Raw genomic sequence first — 19,151 nt, 5'->3', positions numbered from 1 at the left:
ATAATAATAGTTATTTTGTATAAAACTGAAGAAAAAGTTGAGAAAGAAAACCGTTCGATTTTGGCAACATTCGATTTTGGCAACACAAAATGTACGGGCGTGTTGCCAAAGTCGAACGGGGTCTGTATTTACAAATTTCACAGAATTTTAAAATTTTTGACGATTTTTTAAAATAAGATTTTTTTTGTGAATAATAATTTTGGATTTTTAACTTTGAATTGGAAAAATATCATAAAATTAGTTATGTAAACTAATTTTTCTAAAGTAAAATATAAAAAAGACCGAATTTGACATGACTTTTGGATGAAATTAATGGAAAAAATATCACAGAAAATCGTCAGAGAATTTTTGGGTAAAATCACAGAAAGACAGATTTTTTTTTCGTCAAAACACAGATTTTTTGCAACCTTAAAGTCGCGAATGACATAAAAATGTTAAACTAACTGTAATAAAAAAAGGAAAACAAGTAGTTACCGTGGACTGGGACATCTTTAATCAATTTTAAATTTTTCGACATAATCATCAATCACTTAGTTTAAATAATCATCATCTGAAAACTGTTTTCTACGTTTGAAATCTTCATCAATAGACTTTCCAACATGCAAAATTTGGTTTGTTTTGAAATTCTTTTCTGTTATTAAAAATCTAAATTCCAACACAAAATATAACTATTTTTTCAAAGGCTGGAAAACAAACACCCATCCTGATGAATTCAAAGTACTATGAAAGCTAACGGGTTGTGTTATGTAAAAGTTCAACTTTTTTTCCCTTGTATGAAGGTATAGCATTGTCGTTTTTTGATAAATTTGGGATAATTAAATAAATAGGGACTTTTTCAAAAATAAGCCTGTATAGACCAAATTGCAAGGAATCTTTTCAAATGGTTAAGTTTGAAGAAAAAATGTTCAAGTTTTACGAAAAACTATTCAAAAATAATTGAAAATAGTGTTAAAAGTTTACCCCAGTTGACGGTATTATTGATTGGGATCGATAAGTTTTCATACGTGAAATGTTCGACTGCGAGTTGAGACCTTTGGATAAATCATTGTTAAAATAACATATTATAACCAATCCGATGTATAAAAACAACAATATCACTAAGATACTGAAAATTTAATATGGACGACCCCTTTTGCCGGCCCCTTACACTAAATTGGATACCTCAAATCGATTGCACGTTACTCAAAACTATCGTGTACCAAATTTCATCTGAATACGATGTATGATAACGTCAATATCGCAAAAACAGCGAACAGTTAATATGGACGACCCCTTTGGCTGTCCCCTTACACATAATATGACGCCAGAAATCGAATGTTCGTCTTTCAACACACTCATGTGCACATTTTCAACACAATACGACGAAAAATAACGTCAATTTCGTGAAAACAATATTTGTCTTGTATGGACGACCCCCTTCAGAAGGGGTCATCCGAAAATCTGAAAACATTTTTCATCCTTCCTGGTCCTAATGAGCATCCATGCCAAATTTCAGACCTCTAGCTCTTAAGACGGCTGAGTCTATAGAGGACAAACAAACAAACAAACAAACAAACAAACAAACAAAAACAAAATACAGAAATTGCTTTTTATATATATAGATCGAAATAAAAACTGTACAATAAAATTTTGTTAAATTCATTTGAAAATTATAATTGAATTTAAAGATTAAAAAAATATTTTTTTACCTCTTTATTTTTAAGGATTTTTTATCAATAAACACATCTAACCATTATAAAAACTTATTTTAAGAATTTAATTGAGCATGTTGGTGCTTGAATTTTAATAATTGATTTGGTAGATATTAGCGTTCTAAACTTGTATATTTTGTCAAATTTGGACTATCACATTTAGTTTATGTGATATGGAGTTTTAAAATGTGTCAGTTTGATTTAATTTAATAACCAATAACTGATCAAATATATCAAACCTTCATTTTAGAAAAATTTGATTCTGATTTTGTTCATTCAAATAAGGAATAATATTTTGATGATGATTGCCTTAAAAAGTATAATTCAACATTTTTTTTATTTAGAAAAAATATGATTAGGTACAAGTATTTTTGACATTACTGCAGAAACTCTAAAAAAATCTTGATTTCTTTTAATAAATTTGTTGAAACCTGCCAAACGATGAGATTTATGCTTTAAAAAAAATCTAAAATTAAGTTTGATTTTAAACCTTTTTAATAATTCGATAAATGTGGAAAAGTAAACTATATTATTTGTTTTAAACTTTTGTCAAAAAAGTGGAGAACTTTCTTAGATAATTTTAACCTATTTTCAAAAGTTACTTGACTAACAAAAGCTGATAATAAAAAATAACGTATTCAAATTCAGGGCACCCTAATAAGTTAAAATTACGTCTCAGTTCATTGTATCTCAGAAAAATGAGAATTTTGTGACCTTGGGTAATTTATCAGAACCTTTTTTAATGTGATGGGAAGAACAAGGAAAAATTTTGATTGAGGCTGAAATTAGTTTCAGGAAGAATATTCCATATTCACATAACATTTGTAATAACATAAATGATTTTTTTTAAATCAATATTTTTTGTGGTAAAATAGACGATATTAGATTTAAGATTCGTTTTGTTATTTCTGTGGACCATCGTGAGAGGTTAACACCTTTTACATGGTGTACAACTTGTCGATGTATAACATTAAAATTCGATGAATTATAAAAATCCATCCTAAAGACGAGGTAAGGTTTTGGTATGTCAAGTTGAGAGGGTTAATACAAACAGTTAATTAAATTGCAAATCGATATTTAGAATAAGAAATAAGTTTCCAATCGTGAACGTCATATAGTGTCGTAAAATGAAATGTCTTAAGCCCAGAGTGATTTAAGACTAAATTCCGCCAGAGGCGAGCCAAATTTCTGACTTGTTTGTTAACACTTATTTTTAAACATTTTACTTTACTAACTTACTTAATGATCCCGCGCCGATCCTCCGGTGCATAGGGCCGTGGTAAAAGACCTCCACTGTTGACGATCCGGAGCCAGCGTCTTCACCTGGTCCCAGTCAAGATTCTCGTCGACAGTTCGGATTTCAGCGGCTAGGCTTCGCCGCCACGAATTTCTGGGTCTGCCTCTTCTTCGATGACCTTCTGGATTCCAATCTAGCGCCTCTCTGCAAATCTCGTTTTCATCTCTTCGCAGCGTGTGCCCAATCCATCTCCACTTACGTTCCCGAATCTCGATTTCTAGCGCCTTTTGATGACACCGGCGATGTAGTTCCTCATTCGAGATCCAGTTGCCAGGCCACCAAGCGCGGATGATATTCCGCAGGCAGCGGTTTACAAATACTTGCAGTTTTCGCGTCGTTACCGCATATGTGCACCAAGTTTCGCACCCGTACAGCAATACGGATTTGACGTTTGAGTTGAAGATTCGGATTTTTGTTCGTAGAGAGATCTGGCGTGACCGCCAGATGTTTCGGAGACTCGCAAACGCAAATCGGGCCTTTCTGATCCGTGTTTCGATGTCTTTTCTGGTACCACCATCAGGCGTAATCTGGCTACCAAGATACTGGAAGCACTCCACTTTCTCAACTTGTTGCCCAGCTACCATGAAACTGGAGGGATTTCCTGTGTTGATCTCCATCGACTTGGTCTTTCCGACATTGACTTTGAGACCTGCTGCCTTGGAACTTTCGGTGAGGTCGTCGAGTTTGCTCTGCATATCTGGTTGTGTTTGGGCGAGCAAAACAATATCGTCAGCCAGGTCAAGGTCGTTCAGTTGCTCCATTGTTGAAGGATTCCACGGCAATCCTCGGTTCGGTGCAAAGTCAATCGATCCAATCAGAATCTCATCCATTACGATTAGAAAAAGTAGCGGTGATAGAATACATCCTTGTCTCACTCCAGCAGTTACCGGGATTGGTTCGGACAAGACACCGTCGTGCAAGACCTTGCACGAAAATGCCTCATACTGTGCTTCGATGAGATGGACTAGTTTCTCTGGGACCCCTCGTCGCCTTAGAGCCGCCCAGATGTTTTCATGGTTAAGTCGGTCGAATGCTTTTTCGAAATCAACGAACACCAGCAGAAGAGAGTCCTGGAATTCGTTGATTTGTTCCAGTATGATTCGTAGCGTTGTGATGTGGTCCACACATGATCGTCGAGATCGGAATCCAGCTTGTTGCCGTCGGAGTGTAGCGTCTATTTTCTCCTGGATCCTGTTCAGAATCACTTTGCAGAGTACTTTGAGGGTTGTACAGATCAACGTTATGCCTCGCCAGTTACCGCACTCTGTCAGGTCTCCTTTCTTCGGGACCTTTACGAGGATACCCTGCATCCAGTCGGCCGGGAATGTTGCAGTATCCCAGATGTCAGCGAAAAGACGGTGCAACATTTGTGCTGATAGGGCAGGGTCGGCTTTCAGCATTTCAGCAGGGATGCAATCGATCCCAGGTGCTTTGTTGGATTTCATGTTTTTGATTGCCGCTTCTATTTCAGCCAGCGAAGGCGCTTCCGAGTTGACGCCATTTATGCGACTTACTGTTGGCGCTTCGAGCTGCGGGTTCTGTTGGCCATCGCTATTCGTGACTCGGAAGAGTTGTTCGAAGTGCTCAGTCCATCGTTTGAGCTGATCTGTTCGATCGGTCAATAACTGACCTGCTCGGTCTTTTAGCGGCATTCTTGCATTAGTCCTTGCACCACTGAGGCGGCGAGAGATGTCATAAAGTAATCGGATATCTCCATTGGCGGCGGCTCTTTCTCCCTCTTCGGCTAGGGAGTTTGTCCAGGCTCTCTTGTCTCGTCTACAAGCTCGTTTAACTGCCTTTCCCAGCTCCGCATATCGTAAGCGGGCGGCTGCTTTGGCTGACCCAGTACATGCCTGCTCAATTCCGACTTTCGCCTTTCTCCGATCATCGACCATCCTCCAAGTTTCATCCGACATCCATTCACTCCTTCTTCCACAAACTTTACCGAGAGTACCATGGCTCGTCGTGATAAAGGCATTCTTGATTCCACACCACTGTTCTTCGACTGTTCCGTCTGTCGGCAGCTCCGAGGCTCGGGATTCTAGCTGTTCAACGTATGCCCTTTTCACCTCTGAATTCTCCAACCGGCGGACGTCGTATCGACACCCGACTTTCTCCTCGCGCCGGTGGACACGTGCAACTCTCAGTCGTATCTCGCCAAGGACGAGGTGATGGTCAGATGCAATGTCTGCGCTTCGCTTGTTGCGGACATCAAGAAGGCTCCTTCTCCATTTTCGGCTGATGCAGACTTTTCACACTTTTCAAGATCAAGTAATTTTCCGATACCACGGTGAAAATTTTATTTGGAAAAAGTCTTCATGAAGGGGTTAAACCAAGAATAAGGGTGATAATGAAATAAAGAAAAAAAATTGAAAGCAAAATTTCCAAGTTGTAAAATTTATGAAATTTGTCGAAATTTTTGGTGATTGTGTTCAAAAGGAGTTTGGCATTAGCAGGATTGAAACCATCAACAATTACTCCATTCAGTATCTAATGCTAATCAGGCTAATGAAGAACATCAAACGCAACAAAGAGATAAGTAGGGGAGAATGAGGATACTTGATCCCTGGGGATACTTGATTCCTTAGCTATTCTTGAAACTGGAATGTCTTACAAAGATCAAATGTTCTAGAAAAATGTGCCAAAATGAGCAAAATAACAATGCTTGTAGTTTAAATTTTTTTAACAAAATAATTGTTTCAGTACATAATTGAACTTTGTTCGAAAAATTTCACAAAATGTAACTTGAAGATCTTTTTTTATCACTTTAAAATGTTCCTTACATGGTAAAATTATGAAAAAAATATTTGTTCCAATGTATCAATCGTTTGAGCGTAAAATGAACTTCATAATGCCATATTTTCAATGCAATAGAAAACACTCAACTTTTTTCAGAAAAAGTTTTCTAAAATGTTGATTATGGGTACATTTGATCCCCTAGAGTTGGGTACAATTGATCCCCCTTCCAAACGGCATATTCTTCTTCTGAATTGATCGTTATGATTGCGGATTACGAAATTACTAATATTTATCCAAAAACTAAGATTTATCAAACAATTGTCTGAAGAAAAGAGCAAAAATAATTAATTTTCTCTTAATATTAAAAAAAAAGCGCCTTTAAGTATGCAATGTTATTAGCGTTGAGACAAAGTTATAGAATTTTCTTCTTATGTCTGCTATAAATTGTGAAATGAGAACAAACATGACCAAAATAGTCAATTAACATTCTATCTTGAGGTTTTGTTTGATTTTTATACAAAGATTAAGGCTTCCTGAATAAAAGATCAAGTCTCCTTCAATAGGGGATCAAGTCTCCCCTAACTTCAGAAAAATCGCAATATTTTTACTCCCACGAAAATGCTTCTAGTTCATCAACGGGTTCAAGTATCGTTCTAATTTTTGGAGCATAGAAACTTGAAGTTACATGCTGCCAGAAAATGTCAAAGACGGCGAGTTGCTAATTTTTTTCCAAAAAGATATGGTGAAAATAAGAAAAGGGGATCAAGTATCCTCACTCTCCCCTTTATTTTTGTGATCGGAGACCATCGAAGACACAGGCCACAGCGGAACGAACAGCATCGATTTCGGATGATGCTTGTTGCTGCTGCTTACGACTATGTTGACGAACAAAATTTGTTGCCATATCATCCTCGGCCACTGCTAGTTTTGTATTATTGTCCATAAATCACCGAATTAGCACAACCTGGACGACATCATTAACCAGCACACCCCTAGAATTCAGTTTGTCAGTCGTGAAATCTTAAATATTTCCGTTCGCTGCTCGATAAACAAATTTCCATAAGAGAGTAAAAAAGGTTTACGCCAAGAACTGTCATTTGGCTGCCAAGGGCTGCCTAGAAATAGAAATGCGAAGTTAATCGAAAACAAGAATAGCTTTTTAGAATTCGATCGAAAGTATCCGTTCGAACGAAAGTCAGATACGCCATAAACAGAAATAAGGGTGATTGTCAGTTGTAAGAGGAAACACATCTTACCTGTTGTCCACTTATGGAATACGAGCCCTAGAGTTGTCTTGCCGATACTGGGAATCGAACCCAATTAGCCTGGCTTACCAAGACCAGACTCGAGCCAGCCTATCCGCTAGACCACATCAACGCTTATAAAATACCTAAATAATTTAATAAATGTCCAAGTACTTTATAAAAAAAATATCGTTTCTTCTTGATTTTTTTTGTATGTTTCCTGGGTTTTGACGTAATTTGTCCGGTTATTGCCCGGATTTAGGGTTCAAAATTTTGAAATCAAATGTTTTTTGTTGACCTAGCCCGATTTGGCCCAGACTGGATACGTGCTTAATAGTAAGCATAATAGATCTATCGCTTCTGAGAAACGTCTGCTTGTTGCAAAAAATCAAGTCTTTTGATGTTGGCACAAACATATTTCAGCTAATTGATACCTTTGCGAAAATTTTACTCACTCGCATGCTTTGGTGATTTTTTCCATTCTCAAAGTTAATTTCCTAAGTTCCAAGATTCTATGAGTAGAAACATTGCTGTACAAAACCACGCCAATGGATACCAAAAGTACCAAAAATGCCAGTCGGCAGTCCCGCTTCCAAAGCCGAGCTAACAGCGACAAATCCTTGATACGCGCAACAGGGCCTATTTGAAATGGAAATGTGGAATAAATCCTATCCGCTTTTCCTCGCAATCAGGAAGAGGGCTGGATCGTCCGAACCTGCATAAACATTCCCAAACAATCCACCCGACACGGACATCGAGACAGAAAGCCTGCCATGTGTCTTGTGGCTCAAGGTGACACGCTCCAACCTTATCTTATAGACATTTCTTATCGAATCTTTACATCATTTTCCTGTGCGTAGGAGGTTTCTAATATTTACGATTTGTATCACTGCTGCAACAAAACATAAACAGTGAGACCAAGCCCACCGCAAGTTGCTATTTCGGTCGGTATTTTAGATGTTTTGTTTGGTTGCGTTTTTATCTACTTACTTATTTTCGCACCCATTGTTGCGATCCAGGTTGGTATTTGTGTTTGTTTATTTTCTGATAGCGACTATCGGCTGCGTTGCTACCGGGTTGCTACATAAACTCATCCTGTAACAACCTACTGCTCGAATGCTATTTCTCGAATCAAGTTAGCAACTGTTGGTGCGATGATGGGTTGATAAATATGTTGCTGAATGTACTCGATTCGAGGTTTAGCAACCATTGGTGGGCTTAGTCTGAGTGAAGGGGGTGGTAAAATTCCATATTTGGGGGACGAGTGTCGATTTACATCATACAGTGGGCAAGTGTATTCTTACTGTTTGTGGGAAAACAGAGAAAGCTCAATCGACACAATACCGAAATCCACTCGACTTCTCCGGGGTGGGCGGCTCTTAACGTTGATTGGAAAATTGAGCCTCTCGAAGTGATTAAATGGTATAGAAAGGAAGGAAGTAAGTGGCAGCCGGGAAATGCCCGGAATAATGCTTAGGCCCGTTTGCCGGAATGTTTGTGTACCGATGAGTATTGTTGGCTTTGTTTATTTGTTGTTCATACGAGGAGGATTTGGCCAATTAGGTGACAGTGTGAGTAATTACAAAGGAAGAACTGGTATTGTATGTGAGATGCTTGTTGAACATCTAGAGAGGCTCCAAAGTACTATAGATCATTTGAGCAAATGTTGGCAATGCTTTTAGAGATTATTGTCCATATATGTTGTCCATTTTTATCATTCAAGGTTCTGTTGATTGAAGAGTTTGTTTGCTGAGTACGCAACAACTTTTTTTTTGCAATAAAAGGTCTAATGTCGTAACTTTCCTAATTGGAAAATTATTTGGAAAAAAAGTTATAGGGGAACTGGGGGTAAGACGCACACGTTAAGAAAAATCTTTTATAACTCGTATATGACGAATGTAATCCGACAAAAGTTTTGAAAAGGGGACTGTTGTTCACCAGAAGTATATAAACAGGAACTCTTAAACTAATAATATACGTCATGATCGTTTAATTTTGGAAGGGTTTCTGAAGTATGATTTCCATTTCGTTTGGGGCAAAGTGCGCATTTATTGATTCATATTCATTTCATTCATATTCATATTCATATATTTGCAGAGTTAAAACACTTCACAGGGGGAAAAATGGAGTGCTGCCAGATATACAGACATTCTTGGGAAAAGTTGTTTGAATCTATATGAAATTCTTAAAATTTCAGATATTTCCGTTTACATAAAAGTTATGATTTCCAATTCAACATAGATTTTTTTAAAAAGTTTTGTGATGAAAACTGCACAAAAATTAAAACCTTGGCATAATTTTTGAAAATCGTTCAATTAACAGAAATCATAATTTAATTAGGAATTTTTTTCGTTGTGTGATCAGTGTAAAGATTAGTGTTCAAAATTAGAACAGATGACAGCTGATTTTTTTTTGCTTTTAGATGCCGTAATTCTGTATGAGAAAAGTTTAAAAATTTCAAGAAAAACTCTTTAAAATTATTGTTTTCGTTTTACATCAAATTTATGTTATACAGACAACATAGGAAATCTATGTCTACAAATGTAAATTGAAATAAATTATGAAAATTTTGTAAGTTTTGCAAATCTTGTAAATATTGTAATTTTTAAATTTTGTAAATTTTTTATATTTTGTAAACTTTGTAAATTTTGAAAATTTTGTAAACTTTGTCAATTTTGTAAATTTTGTAAATTTTGTCAATTTTGTAAATTTTGTAAATTTTGTAAATTTTGTAAATTTTGTAAATTTTGTAAATTTTGTAAATTTTGTCAATTTTGTAAATTTTGTAAATTTTGTAAATTTTGTAAATTTTGTAAATTTTGTAAATTTTGTAAATTTTGTAAATTTTGTAAATTTTGTAAATTTTGTAAATTTTGTAAATTTTGTAAATTTTGTAAATTTTGTAAATTTTGTAAATTTTGTAAATTTTGTAAATTTTGTAAATTTTGTAAATTTTGTAAATTTTGTAAATTTTGTAAATTTTGTAAATTTTGTAAATTTTGTAAATTTTGTAAATTTTGTAAATTTTGTAAATTTTGTAAATTTTGTAAATTTTGTAAATTTTGTAAATTTTGTAAATTTTGTAAATTTTGTAAATTTTGTAAATTTTGTAAATTTTGTAAATTTTGTAAATTTTGTAAATTTTGTAAATTTTGTAAATTTTGTAAATTTTGTAAATTTTGTAAATTTTGTAAATTTTGACAATTTTGACAATTTTGAAAATTTTGTAAATTTTGTAAATTTTGTAAATTTTGTAAATTTTGTAAATTTTGTAAATTTTGTAAATTTTGTAAATTTTGTAAATTTTGTAAATTTTGACAATTTTGAAAATTTTGTAAATTTTGTAAATTTTGTAAATTTTGTAAATTTTGTAAATTTTGTAAATTTTGTAAATTTTGTAAATTTTGTAAATTTTGTAAATTTTGTAAATTTTGTAAATTTTGTAAATTTTGTAAATTTTGTAAATTTTGTAAATTTTGTAAATTTTGTAAATTTTGTAAATTTTGTAAATTTTGTAAATTTTGTAAATTTTGTAAATTTTGTAAATTTTGTAAATTTTGTAAATTTTGTAAATTTTGTAAATTTTGTAAATTTTGTAAATTTTGTAAATTTTGTAAATTTTGTAAATTTTGTAAATTTTGTAAATTTTGTAAATTTTGTAAATTTTATAAATTTTGTAAATTTTGTAAATTTTGTAAATTTTGTAAATTTTGTAAATTTTGTAAATTTTGTAAATTTTGTAAATTTTGTAAATTTTGTAAATTTTGTAAATTTTGTAAATTTTGTAAATTTTGTAAATTTTGTAAATTTTGTAAATTTTGTAAATTTTGACAATTTTGAAAATTTTGTAAATTTTGTAAATTTTGTAAATTTTGTAAATTTTGTAAATTTTGTAAATTTTGTAAATTTTGTAAATTTTGTTAATTTTGTAAATTTTATAAATTTTGTAAATTTTGTAAATTTTGTAAATTTTGTAAACTTTGTAAATTTTGTAAATTTTGTAAATTTTGTAAATTTTGTAAATTTTGTAAATTTTGTAAATTTTGTAAATTTTGTAAATTTTGTAAATTTTGTAAATTTTGTAAATTTTGTAAATTTTGTAAATTTTGTAATTTTTTGAATTTTCATAAATTTCTTTGATTTTGTAAATTTTTTTAAAGTTTTGTAAGTTTTTTTTAATTTCGTAACTTTTGTAAAGTTTTGTAAATTTTGTAAATTTTTGTAAATTTTGTAAATTTTTGTAAATTTTGTAAATTTTTGTAAATTTAGTAAATTTTTGTAAATTTTGAAAATTTTTGTAAATTTTGAAAATTTTTGTAAATTTTGTATATTTTTGTAAATTTTTGTATTTTTTTGTAATTTTTGTAAATTTTTGTAAATTTTGTAAATTTTTGTTTATTTTTGTAAATTTTTGTTAATTTTTGTAAGTTTTTGTCAATTTTTGTAAATTTTTGTAAATTTTTGTAAATTTTTGTAAATTTTTGTAAATTTTTGTAAATTTTTGTAAATTTTGGTAAATTTTTGTAAATTTTTGTAAATTTTTTGTAAATTTTTGTAAATTTTTGTAAATTTTTGTAAATTTTTGTAAATTTTTGTAAATTTTTGTAAATTTTTGTAAATTTTTGTAAATTTTTGTAAATTTTTGTAAATTTTTGTAAATTTTTGTAAATTTTTGTAAATTTTTGTAAATTTTTGTAAAGTTTTGTAAATTTTTGTTTTTTTTTGTAAATTTTTGTAAATTTTTGTAAATTTTTGTAAATTTTTGTAAATTTTTGTAAATTTTTGTAAATTTTTGTAAATTTTTGTAAATTTTTGTAAATTTTTGTAAATTTTTGTAAATTTTTGTAAATTTTTGTAAATTTTTGTAAATTTTTGTAAATTTTTGTAAATTTTTGTAAATTTTTGTAAATTTTTGTAAATTTTTTTAAATTTTTGTAAATTTTTGTAAATTTTTGTAAATTTCTGTTAAATTTTGAAAATGTTTGTTTTTTTTTGTAAATTTTTGTTAATTATGGAAATTTTTTTATGGGATTCGTGGTTTTTGCTTCACTCTGTATCAATTTCAACTAAATCCAAGGTTCAAATTAATGATACGATAAATTTTAATACATATGCAGCTATGATCCTCTTTGGCCGAATGCCATTGCATTAGGCAAATTTACTATCATCGTGGCCAGGAGAAAGCGCCAGGTCCGGAAAATCAAGGAATTCGACCTTTTTCTAGAAACCGGTCATCACTCATCCAGACCCCAATCCACTTTCCACTTCATTTGGCCCCATTTTTCCCGAGAGTTCCATCCATGTGAAACGGTACTAACCGGCCCCCGGCCAGCGAAAAACTTTTCATTCCTGTCCTCCCCCGAAATGGACTGGATGGACAATCTCGAACGCACTCAATGCTGATTGCTGCCCTTCTGCTCTTACTCTTTCTATCTACTTGCCAGGTGGAAAACTCGTTATCAACCTACGAACCCCATGCCTGCGTCGTTGTCTATTCGATCGTGGATCGGAACTCGTTCCGCGTGGCCGAGGAAATCCTCAACTATCTGTGGTCCGAGAAGTACACCAAGGAGAAGGCCGTCATCATCGCGGCCAACAAATCCGATCTTGCCAGGTCCCGGGTGATCAACACCGCAGGTAAGAAGCGAAACAGTTCTCGATCTTGTACTATCAACAATTTTATTGAGTTCAGGTGAGTCCAGGAGGGTCCAGCAGGCACGCGACCCAAATTCTTCTGACAGGTCCCGGGCGAGAGAGGCCTGCTAGAAATATGGGTACCGAAGTTTATAAGCCCATTTTGGAAGGCAGATCACGTTCCTCCCTATGCTCCTCTGCTAGCTTGAGAAGTTAAACTTGTTTCGAATAAGTGGCAAACAAATCCGTGCTTGGTATTCATAATTTTAAGTAAAACTGTTACTTTGAAAGTAACCTACTTAGGGCAAATTTGTAGGCCTTTAACTCCAAACATCTTTTCCGGAGGGTGTTGCATAAATATAAGATTGACTTCCATTTGTCAATAACTTGATTTTTTATCGTGTGACCGTGACATCCTTAGAGGAAGTTCATACTACTTTTGGAGAATAATTTCACCTCTAACATTCCAATTCCAATTTCAAATGAATTATCATTATTCTAAGCGCTGGATTAATCTGACCAATATAAATTGTTCAAGAGATGCTTGTAATGAATTCAAAAAAAACCTTCAAATCACAATAAAAATTCATTACAAAACAGTATTAGCTAACTTTGCAGTGGCTAATTAAGGTCGCGAAGCTTTTCACAGAATTGAATGTTTTCCTTCTACGTCATTTAAAAAAAAACAGACTATATCTATTTCATTCCAAGTAGTCGAGAAATATTTTTATATTTTTCCATTTTTACAAAATCCTACATATTATTTGTAATTACAATTACATATGATGCAATAAATATTTTTTATTTGGTTACAAGATAAAGAGGTACCCAAACATTACAAAAATGGCCAAAAATTCAATACAAATACAGAAAGAACAGTAATTTAAACAAATGAAAAATAACGAAAAATACAAAAACGACAAAAAGAATTAAATACAACAATTGAAAACAAAGTACCAAAGAGAAAAAAGTTAATTGCAAAATGTAACAGACTAGGTCAAATTGACAAAAATGAATAAATGACCCAAATTGAAAAAATTAACAAAAATGAAGCAAATGACAAAACTGGCAAAAATGACAAAAATGACAAAAATGACAAAAATGACAAAAATGACAAAAATGACAAAAATGACAAAAATGACAAAAATGACAAAAATGACAAAAATGACAAAAATGACAAAAATGACAAAAATGACAAAAATGACAAAAATGACAAAAATGACAAAAATGACAAAAATGACAAAAATGACAAAAATGACAAAAATGATAAAAATGACAAAAATGACAAAAATGACAAAAATGACAAAAATGACAAAAATGACAAAAATGACAAAAATGACAAAAATGACAAAAATGACAAAAATGACAAAAATGACAAAAATGACAAAAATGACAAAAATGACAAAAATGACAAAAATGACAAAAATGACAAAAATGACAAAAATGACAAAAATGACAAAAATGACAAAAATGACAAAAATGACAAAAATGACAAAAATGACAAAAATGACAAAAATGACAAAAATGACAAAAATGACAAAAATGACAAAAATGACAAAAATGACAAAAATGACAAAAATGACAAAAATGACAAAAATGACAAAAATGACAAAAATGACAAAAATGACAAAAATGACAAAAATGACAAAAATGACAAAAATGACAAAAATGACAAAAACGGCAAAAATGACAAAAATGACAAAAATGACAAAAATGACAAAAATGACAAAAATGACAAAAATGACAAAAATGACAAAAATGACAAAAATGACAAAAATGACAAAAATGACAAAAATGACAAAAATGACAAAAATGACAAAAATGACAAAAATGACAAAAATGACAAAAATGACAAAATGACAAAAATGACAAAAATGACAAAAATGACAAAAATGACAATAATTACAAAAATGACCAAAATGACCAAAATGACATAAATGACAAAAATTACAAAAATTACAAAAATTACAAAAATTACAAAAATTACAAAAATTACAAAAATTACAAAAATTTCAAGAATTCAATTCAATTTCAGAAATTTTATTAATTTTATCAATTTTGTCAATTTTGTCAATTTTGTCAATTTTGTCAATTTTGTCAATTTTGTCAATTTTGTCAATTTTGTCAATTTTGTCAATTTTGTCAATTTTGTCAATTTTGTCAATTTTGTCAATTTTGTCAATTTTGTCAATTTTGTCAATTTTGTCAATTTTGTCAATTTTGTCAATTTTGTCAATTTTGTCAATTTTGTCAATTTTGTCAATTTTGTCAATTTTGTCAATTTTGTCAATTTTGTCAATTTTGTCAATTTTGTCAATTTTGTCAATTTTGTCAATTTTGTCAATTTTGTCAATTTTGTCAATTTTGTCAATTTTGTCAATTTTGTCAATTTTGTCAATTTTGTCAATTTTGTCAATTTTGTCAATTTTGTCAATTTTGTCAATTTTGTCAATTTTATCAATTTTGTCAATTTTTTCAATTTTGTCAATTTTGTCAATTTTGTCAATTTTGTCAATTTTGTCAATTTTGTCAATTTTGTCAATTTTGTCAATTTTGTCAATTTTGTCAATTTTGTCAATTTTGTCAATTTTGTCAATTTTGTCAATTTTGTCAATTTTGTCAATTTTGTCAATTTTGTCAATTTAGTCAATTTTGTCAATTTTGTCAATTTTGTCAATTTTGTCAATTTTGTCAATTTTGTCAGTTTTGTCAGTTTTGTCAATTTTGTCAATTTTGTCAATTTTGTCAATTTTGTCAATTTTGTCAATTTTGTCAATTTTGTCAATTTTGTCAATTTTGTCAATTTTGTCAATTTTGTCAATTTTGTCAATTTTGTCAATTTTGTCAATTTTGTCAATTTTGTCAATTTTGTCAATTTTGTCAATTTTGTCAATTTTGTCAATTTTGTCAATTTTGTCAATTTTGTCAATTTTGTCAATTTTGTCAATTTTGTCAATTTTGTCAATTTTGTCAATTTTGTCAATTTTGTCAATTTTGTCAATTTTGTCAATTTTGTCAATTTTGTCAATTTTGTCAATTTTGTCAATTTTGTCAATTTTGTCAATTTTGTCAATTTTGTCAATTTTGTCAATTTTGTCAATTTTGTCAATTTTGTCAATTTTGTCAATTTTGTCAATTTTGTCAATTTTGTCATTTTTGTCAATTTTGTCAATTTTGTCAATTTTGTCAATTTTGTCAATTTCGTCAATTTTGTCAATTTTGTCAATTTTGTCAATTTTGTCAATTTTGTCAATTTTTTCAATTTTGTCAATTTTGTTCGTCAACTTTGTCAATTTGGTCAATTTTGTCAATTTTGTCAATTTTGTCAATTTTGTCAATTTTGTCAATTTTGTCAATTTTGTCAATTTTGTCAATTTTGTCAATTTTGTCAATTTTGTCAATTTTGTCAATTTTGTCAATTTTGTCAATTTTGTCAATTTTGTCAATTTTGTCAATTTTGTCAATTTTGTCAATTTTGTCAATTTTGTCAATTTTGTCAATTTTGTCAATTTTGTCAATTTTGTCAATTTTGTCAATTTTGTCAATTTTGTCAATTTTGTCAATTTTGTCAATTTTGTCAATTTTGTCAATTTTGTCAATTTTGTCAATTTTGTCAATTTTGTCAATTTTGTCAATTTTGTCAATTTTGTCAATTTTGCCAATTTTGTCAATTTTGTCAATTTTGTCAATTTTGTCAATTTTGTCAATTTTGTCAATTTTGTCAATTTTGTCAATTTTGTCAATTTTGTCAATTTTGTCAATTTTGTCAATTTTTTCCATTTTGTCAATTTTGTCAATTTTGTCAATTTTGTCAATTTTGTCAATTTTGTCAATTTTGTCAATTTTGTCAATTTTGTCAATTTTGTCAATTTTGTCAATTTTGTCAATTTTGTCAATTTTGTCAATTTTGTCAATTTTGTCAATTTTGTCAATTTTGTCAATTTTGTCAATTTTGTCAATTTTGTCAATTTTGTCAATTTTGTCAATTTTGTCAATTTTGTCAATTTTGTCAATTTTGTCAATTTTGTCAATTTTGTCAATTTTGTCAATTTTGTCAATTTTGTCAATTTTGTCAATTTTGTCAATTTTGTCAATTTTGTCAATTTTGTCAATTTTGTCAATTTTGTCAATTTTGTCAATTTTGTCAATTTTGTCAATTTTGTCAATTTTGTCAATTTTGTCAATTTTGTCAATTTTGTCAATTTTGTCAATTTTGTCAATTTTGTCAATTTTGTCAATTTTGTCAATTTTGTCAATTTTGTCAATTTTGTCAATTTTGTCAATTTTGTCAATTTTGTCAATTTTGTCAATTTTGTCAATTTTGTCAATTTTGTCAATTTTGTCAATTTTGTCAATTTTGTCAATTTTGTCAATTTTGTCAATTTTGTCAATTTTGTCAATTTTGTCAATTTTGTCAATTTTGTCATTTTTTTCAATTTTGTCAAATTTGTCAATTTTGTCAATTTTGTCAATTTTGTCAGTTTTGTCAATTTTGTCAATTTTGTCAATTTTGTCAATTTTGTCAATTTGGTCAATTTTGTCAATTTTGTCAATTTTGTCAATTTTGTCAATTTTGTCAATTTTGTCAATTTTGTCAATTTTGTCAATTTTGTCAATTTTGTCAATTTTGTCAATTTTGTCAATTTTGTCAATTTTGTCAATTTTGTCAATTTTGTCAATTTTGTCAATTTTGTCAATTTTGTCAATTTTGTCAATTTTGTCAATTTTGTCAATTTTGTCAATTTTGTCAATTTTGTCAATTTTGTCAATTTTGTCAATTTTGTCAATTTTGTCAATTTTGTCAATTTTGTCAATTTTGTCAATTTTGTCAATTTTGTCAATTTTGTCAATTTTGTCAATTTTGTCAATTTTGTCAATTTTGTCAATTTTGTCAATTTTGTCAATTTTGTCAATTTTGTCAATTTTGTCAATTTTGTCAATTTTGTCAATTTTGTCAATTTTGTCAATTTTGTCAATTTTGTCAATTTTGTCAATTTTGTCAATTTTGTCAATTTTGTCAATTTTGTCAATTTTGTCAATTTTGTCAATTTTGTCAATTTTGTCAATTTTGTCAATTTTGTCAATTTTGTCAATTTTGTCAATTTTGTCAATTTTGTCAATTTTGTCAATTTTGTCAATTTTGTCAATTTTGTCAATTTTGTCAATTTTGTCAATTTTGTCAATTTTGTCAATTTTGTCAATTTTTTCCATTTTGTCAATTTTGTCAATTTTGTCAATTTTGTCAATTTTGTCAATTTTGTCAATTTTGTCAATTTTGTCAATTTTGTCAATTTTGTCAATTTTGTCAATTTTGTCAATTTTGTCAATTTTGTCAATTTTGTCAATTTTGTCAATTTTGTCAATTTTGTCAATTTTGTCAATTTTGTCAATTTTGTCAATTTTGTCAATTTTGTCAATTTTGTCAATTTTGTCAATTTTGTCAATTTTGTCAATTTTGTCAATTTTGTCAATTTTGTCAATTTTGTCAATTTTGTCAATTTTGTCAATTTTTTCGGTTTTGTCAATTTTGTCAATTTTGTCAATTTTGTCAATTTTGTCAATTTTGTCAATTTTATCAATATCGTTATGCTTTTTTTTATTACAAAATGCTGAATTAGACATGCAGTGTATTTTTTACCTTATCAATTGGTTTACAAGCATCAAAATTTCCATTCTTTTTTCTAAAAAGCAAAATAATTTTGACTGCTATTTCTAACGATCATCTGACAGTTTGGAATGTCTTAGTTCTACTGTTTAGGTGATTATTGCATAACATTCGAATGTCTGGATGGGTTTTCGGTAGCTTGATCTAGTTCTAACTTGAGGAGGGACATTCGAATAAAATTACCCAAACGGGAATCGTGACCTAACGGCGCTGTTGCTTGCTTGCTAGCGATGTATCAATTTCATTCGGTATCCCAGTCACAGAAAAAGGTGTCTATCAAACTGCCCCATAGAAGTAAATTCGTTGATGTTACTGCCTTTGGCCTGGACCCTGACACTGACTGGCACTGGCACCGGAACATTTAGCTTCCAGATATTTGCATTCCCGAAAGCACCTCTCTGTCTCTCGTTTCACATTGAACTCGAACCCATCATCTAATTCCCGTTTTATGCGGTTTTTCGTTTTCTTCCCGCCCCAATCGACATCGACAAACACACATGGATCGCGGATCGACAACAAACAACAACAACAACTGGAAACCGACAACCCAATCTATGTGTGTCAATTGCAGAAGGCAAACAGTTAGCAACATCGCGAGAGGCGAAATTCATCGAAACGTCCAGCGGAATTCAGCACAACGTCGACGAACTGCTGGTGGGTGTACTGAAACAGGTGAGATGCCGCATATACTAACTACTTTTAACTATATAGTTGAACATATTTTTTACCCCTGAATGCATGCAGTTGTCGTTTGCTATGTTGGCTGCTAAAGAGGCAGGGGGAATTGAACTAAATCGGTTTAACGACAGAGCTTTTGACTCTATTGCTACTACCCCAACAGAGAACACCCAACTAGTTTGGAGTTTGGAGGCTTGGGGGTC

General features: G+C 30.6%; 1 protein-coding gene across 1 annotated transcript in view; it reads left to right on the top strand.

Annotated features, from left to right (window-relative positions):
- LOC129758051 (uncharacterized) overlaps window positions 1-19,151 on the top strand; it is a 159,116-nt gene that overhangs the window by 124,578 nt on the left and 15,387 nt on the right. The window contains exons 10-11 of the mRNA XM_055755479.1: window positions 12,416-12,608; window positions 18,842-18,942. Of these exons, the coding sequence (XP_055611454.1) occupies window positions 12,416-12,608; window positions 18,842-18,942 (294 nt within the window). The remainder of the gene's footprint in view (window positions 1-12,415; window positions 12,609-18,841; window positions 18,943-19,151) is intronic.

The sequence above is a fragment of the Uranotaenia lowii genome, chromosome 3 (genome assembly GCF_029784155.1).
Source record: "Uranotaenia lowii strain MFRU-FL chromosome 3, ASM2978415v1, whole genome shotgun sequence".
NCBI classification, from domain to species: Eukaryota; Metazoa; Arthropoda; class Insecta; order Diptera; family Culicidae; genus Uranotaenia; species Uranotaenia lowii.
The sequence above is the reverse complement of the archived record's forward strand: the minus strand, read 5'-3'. Positions and strand labels throughout refer to the sequence as shown.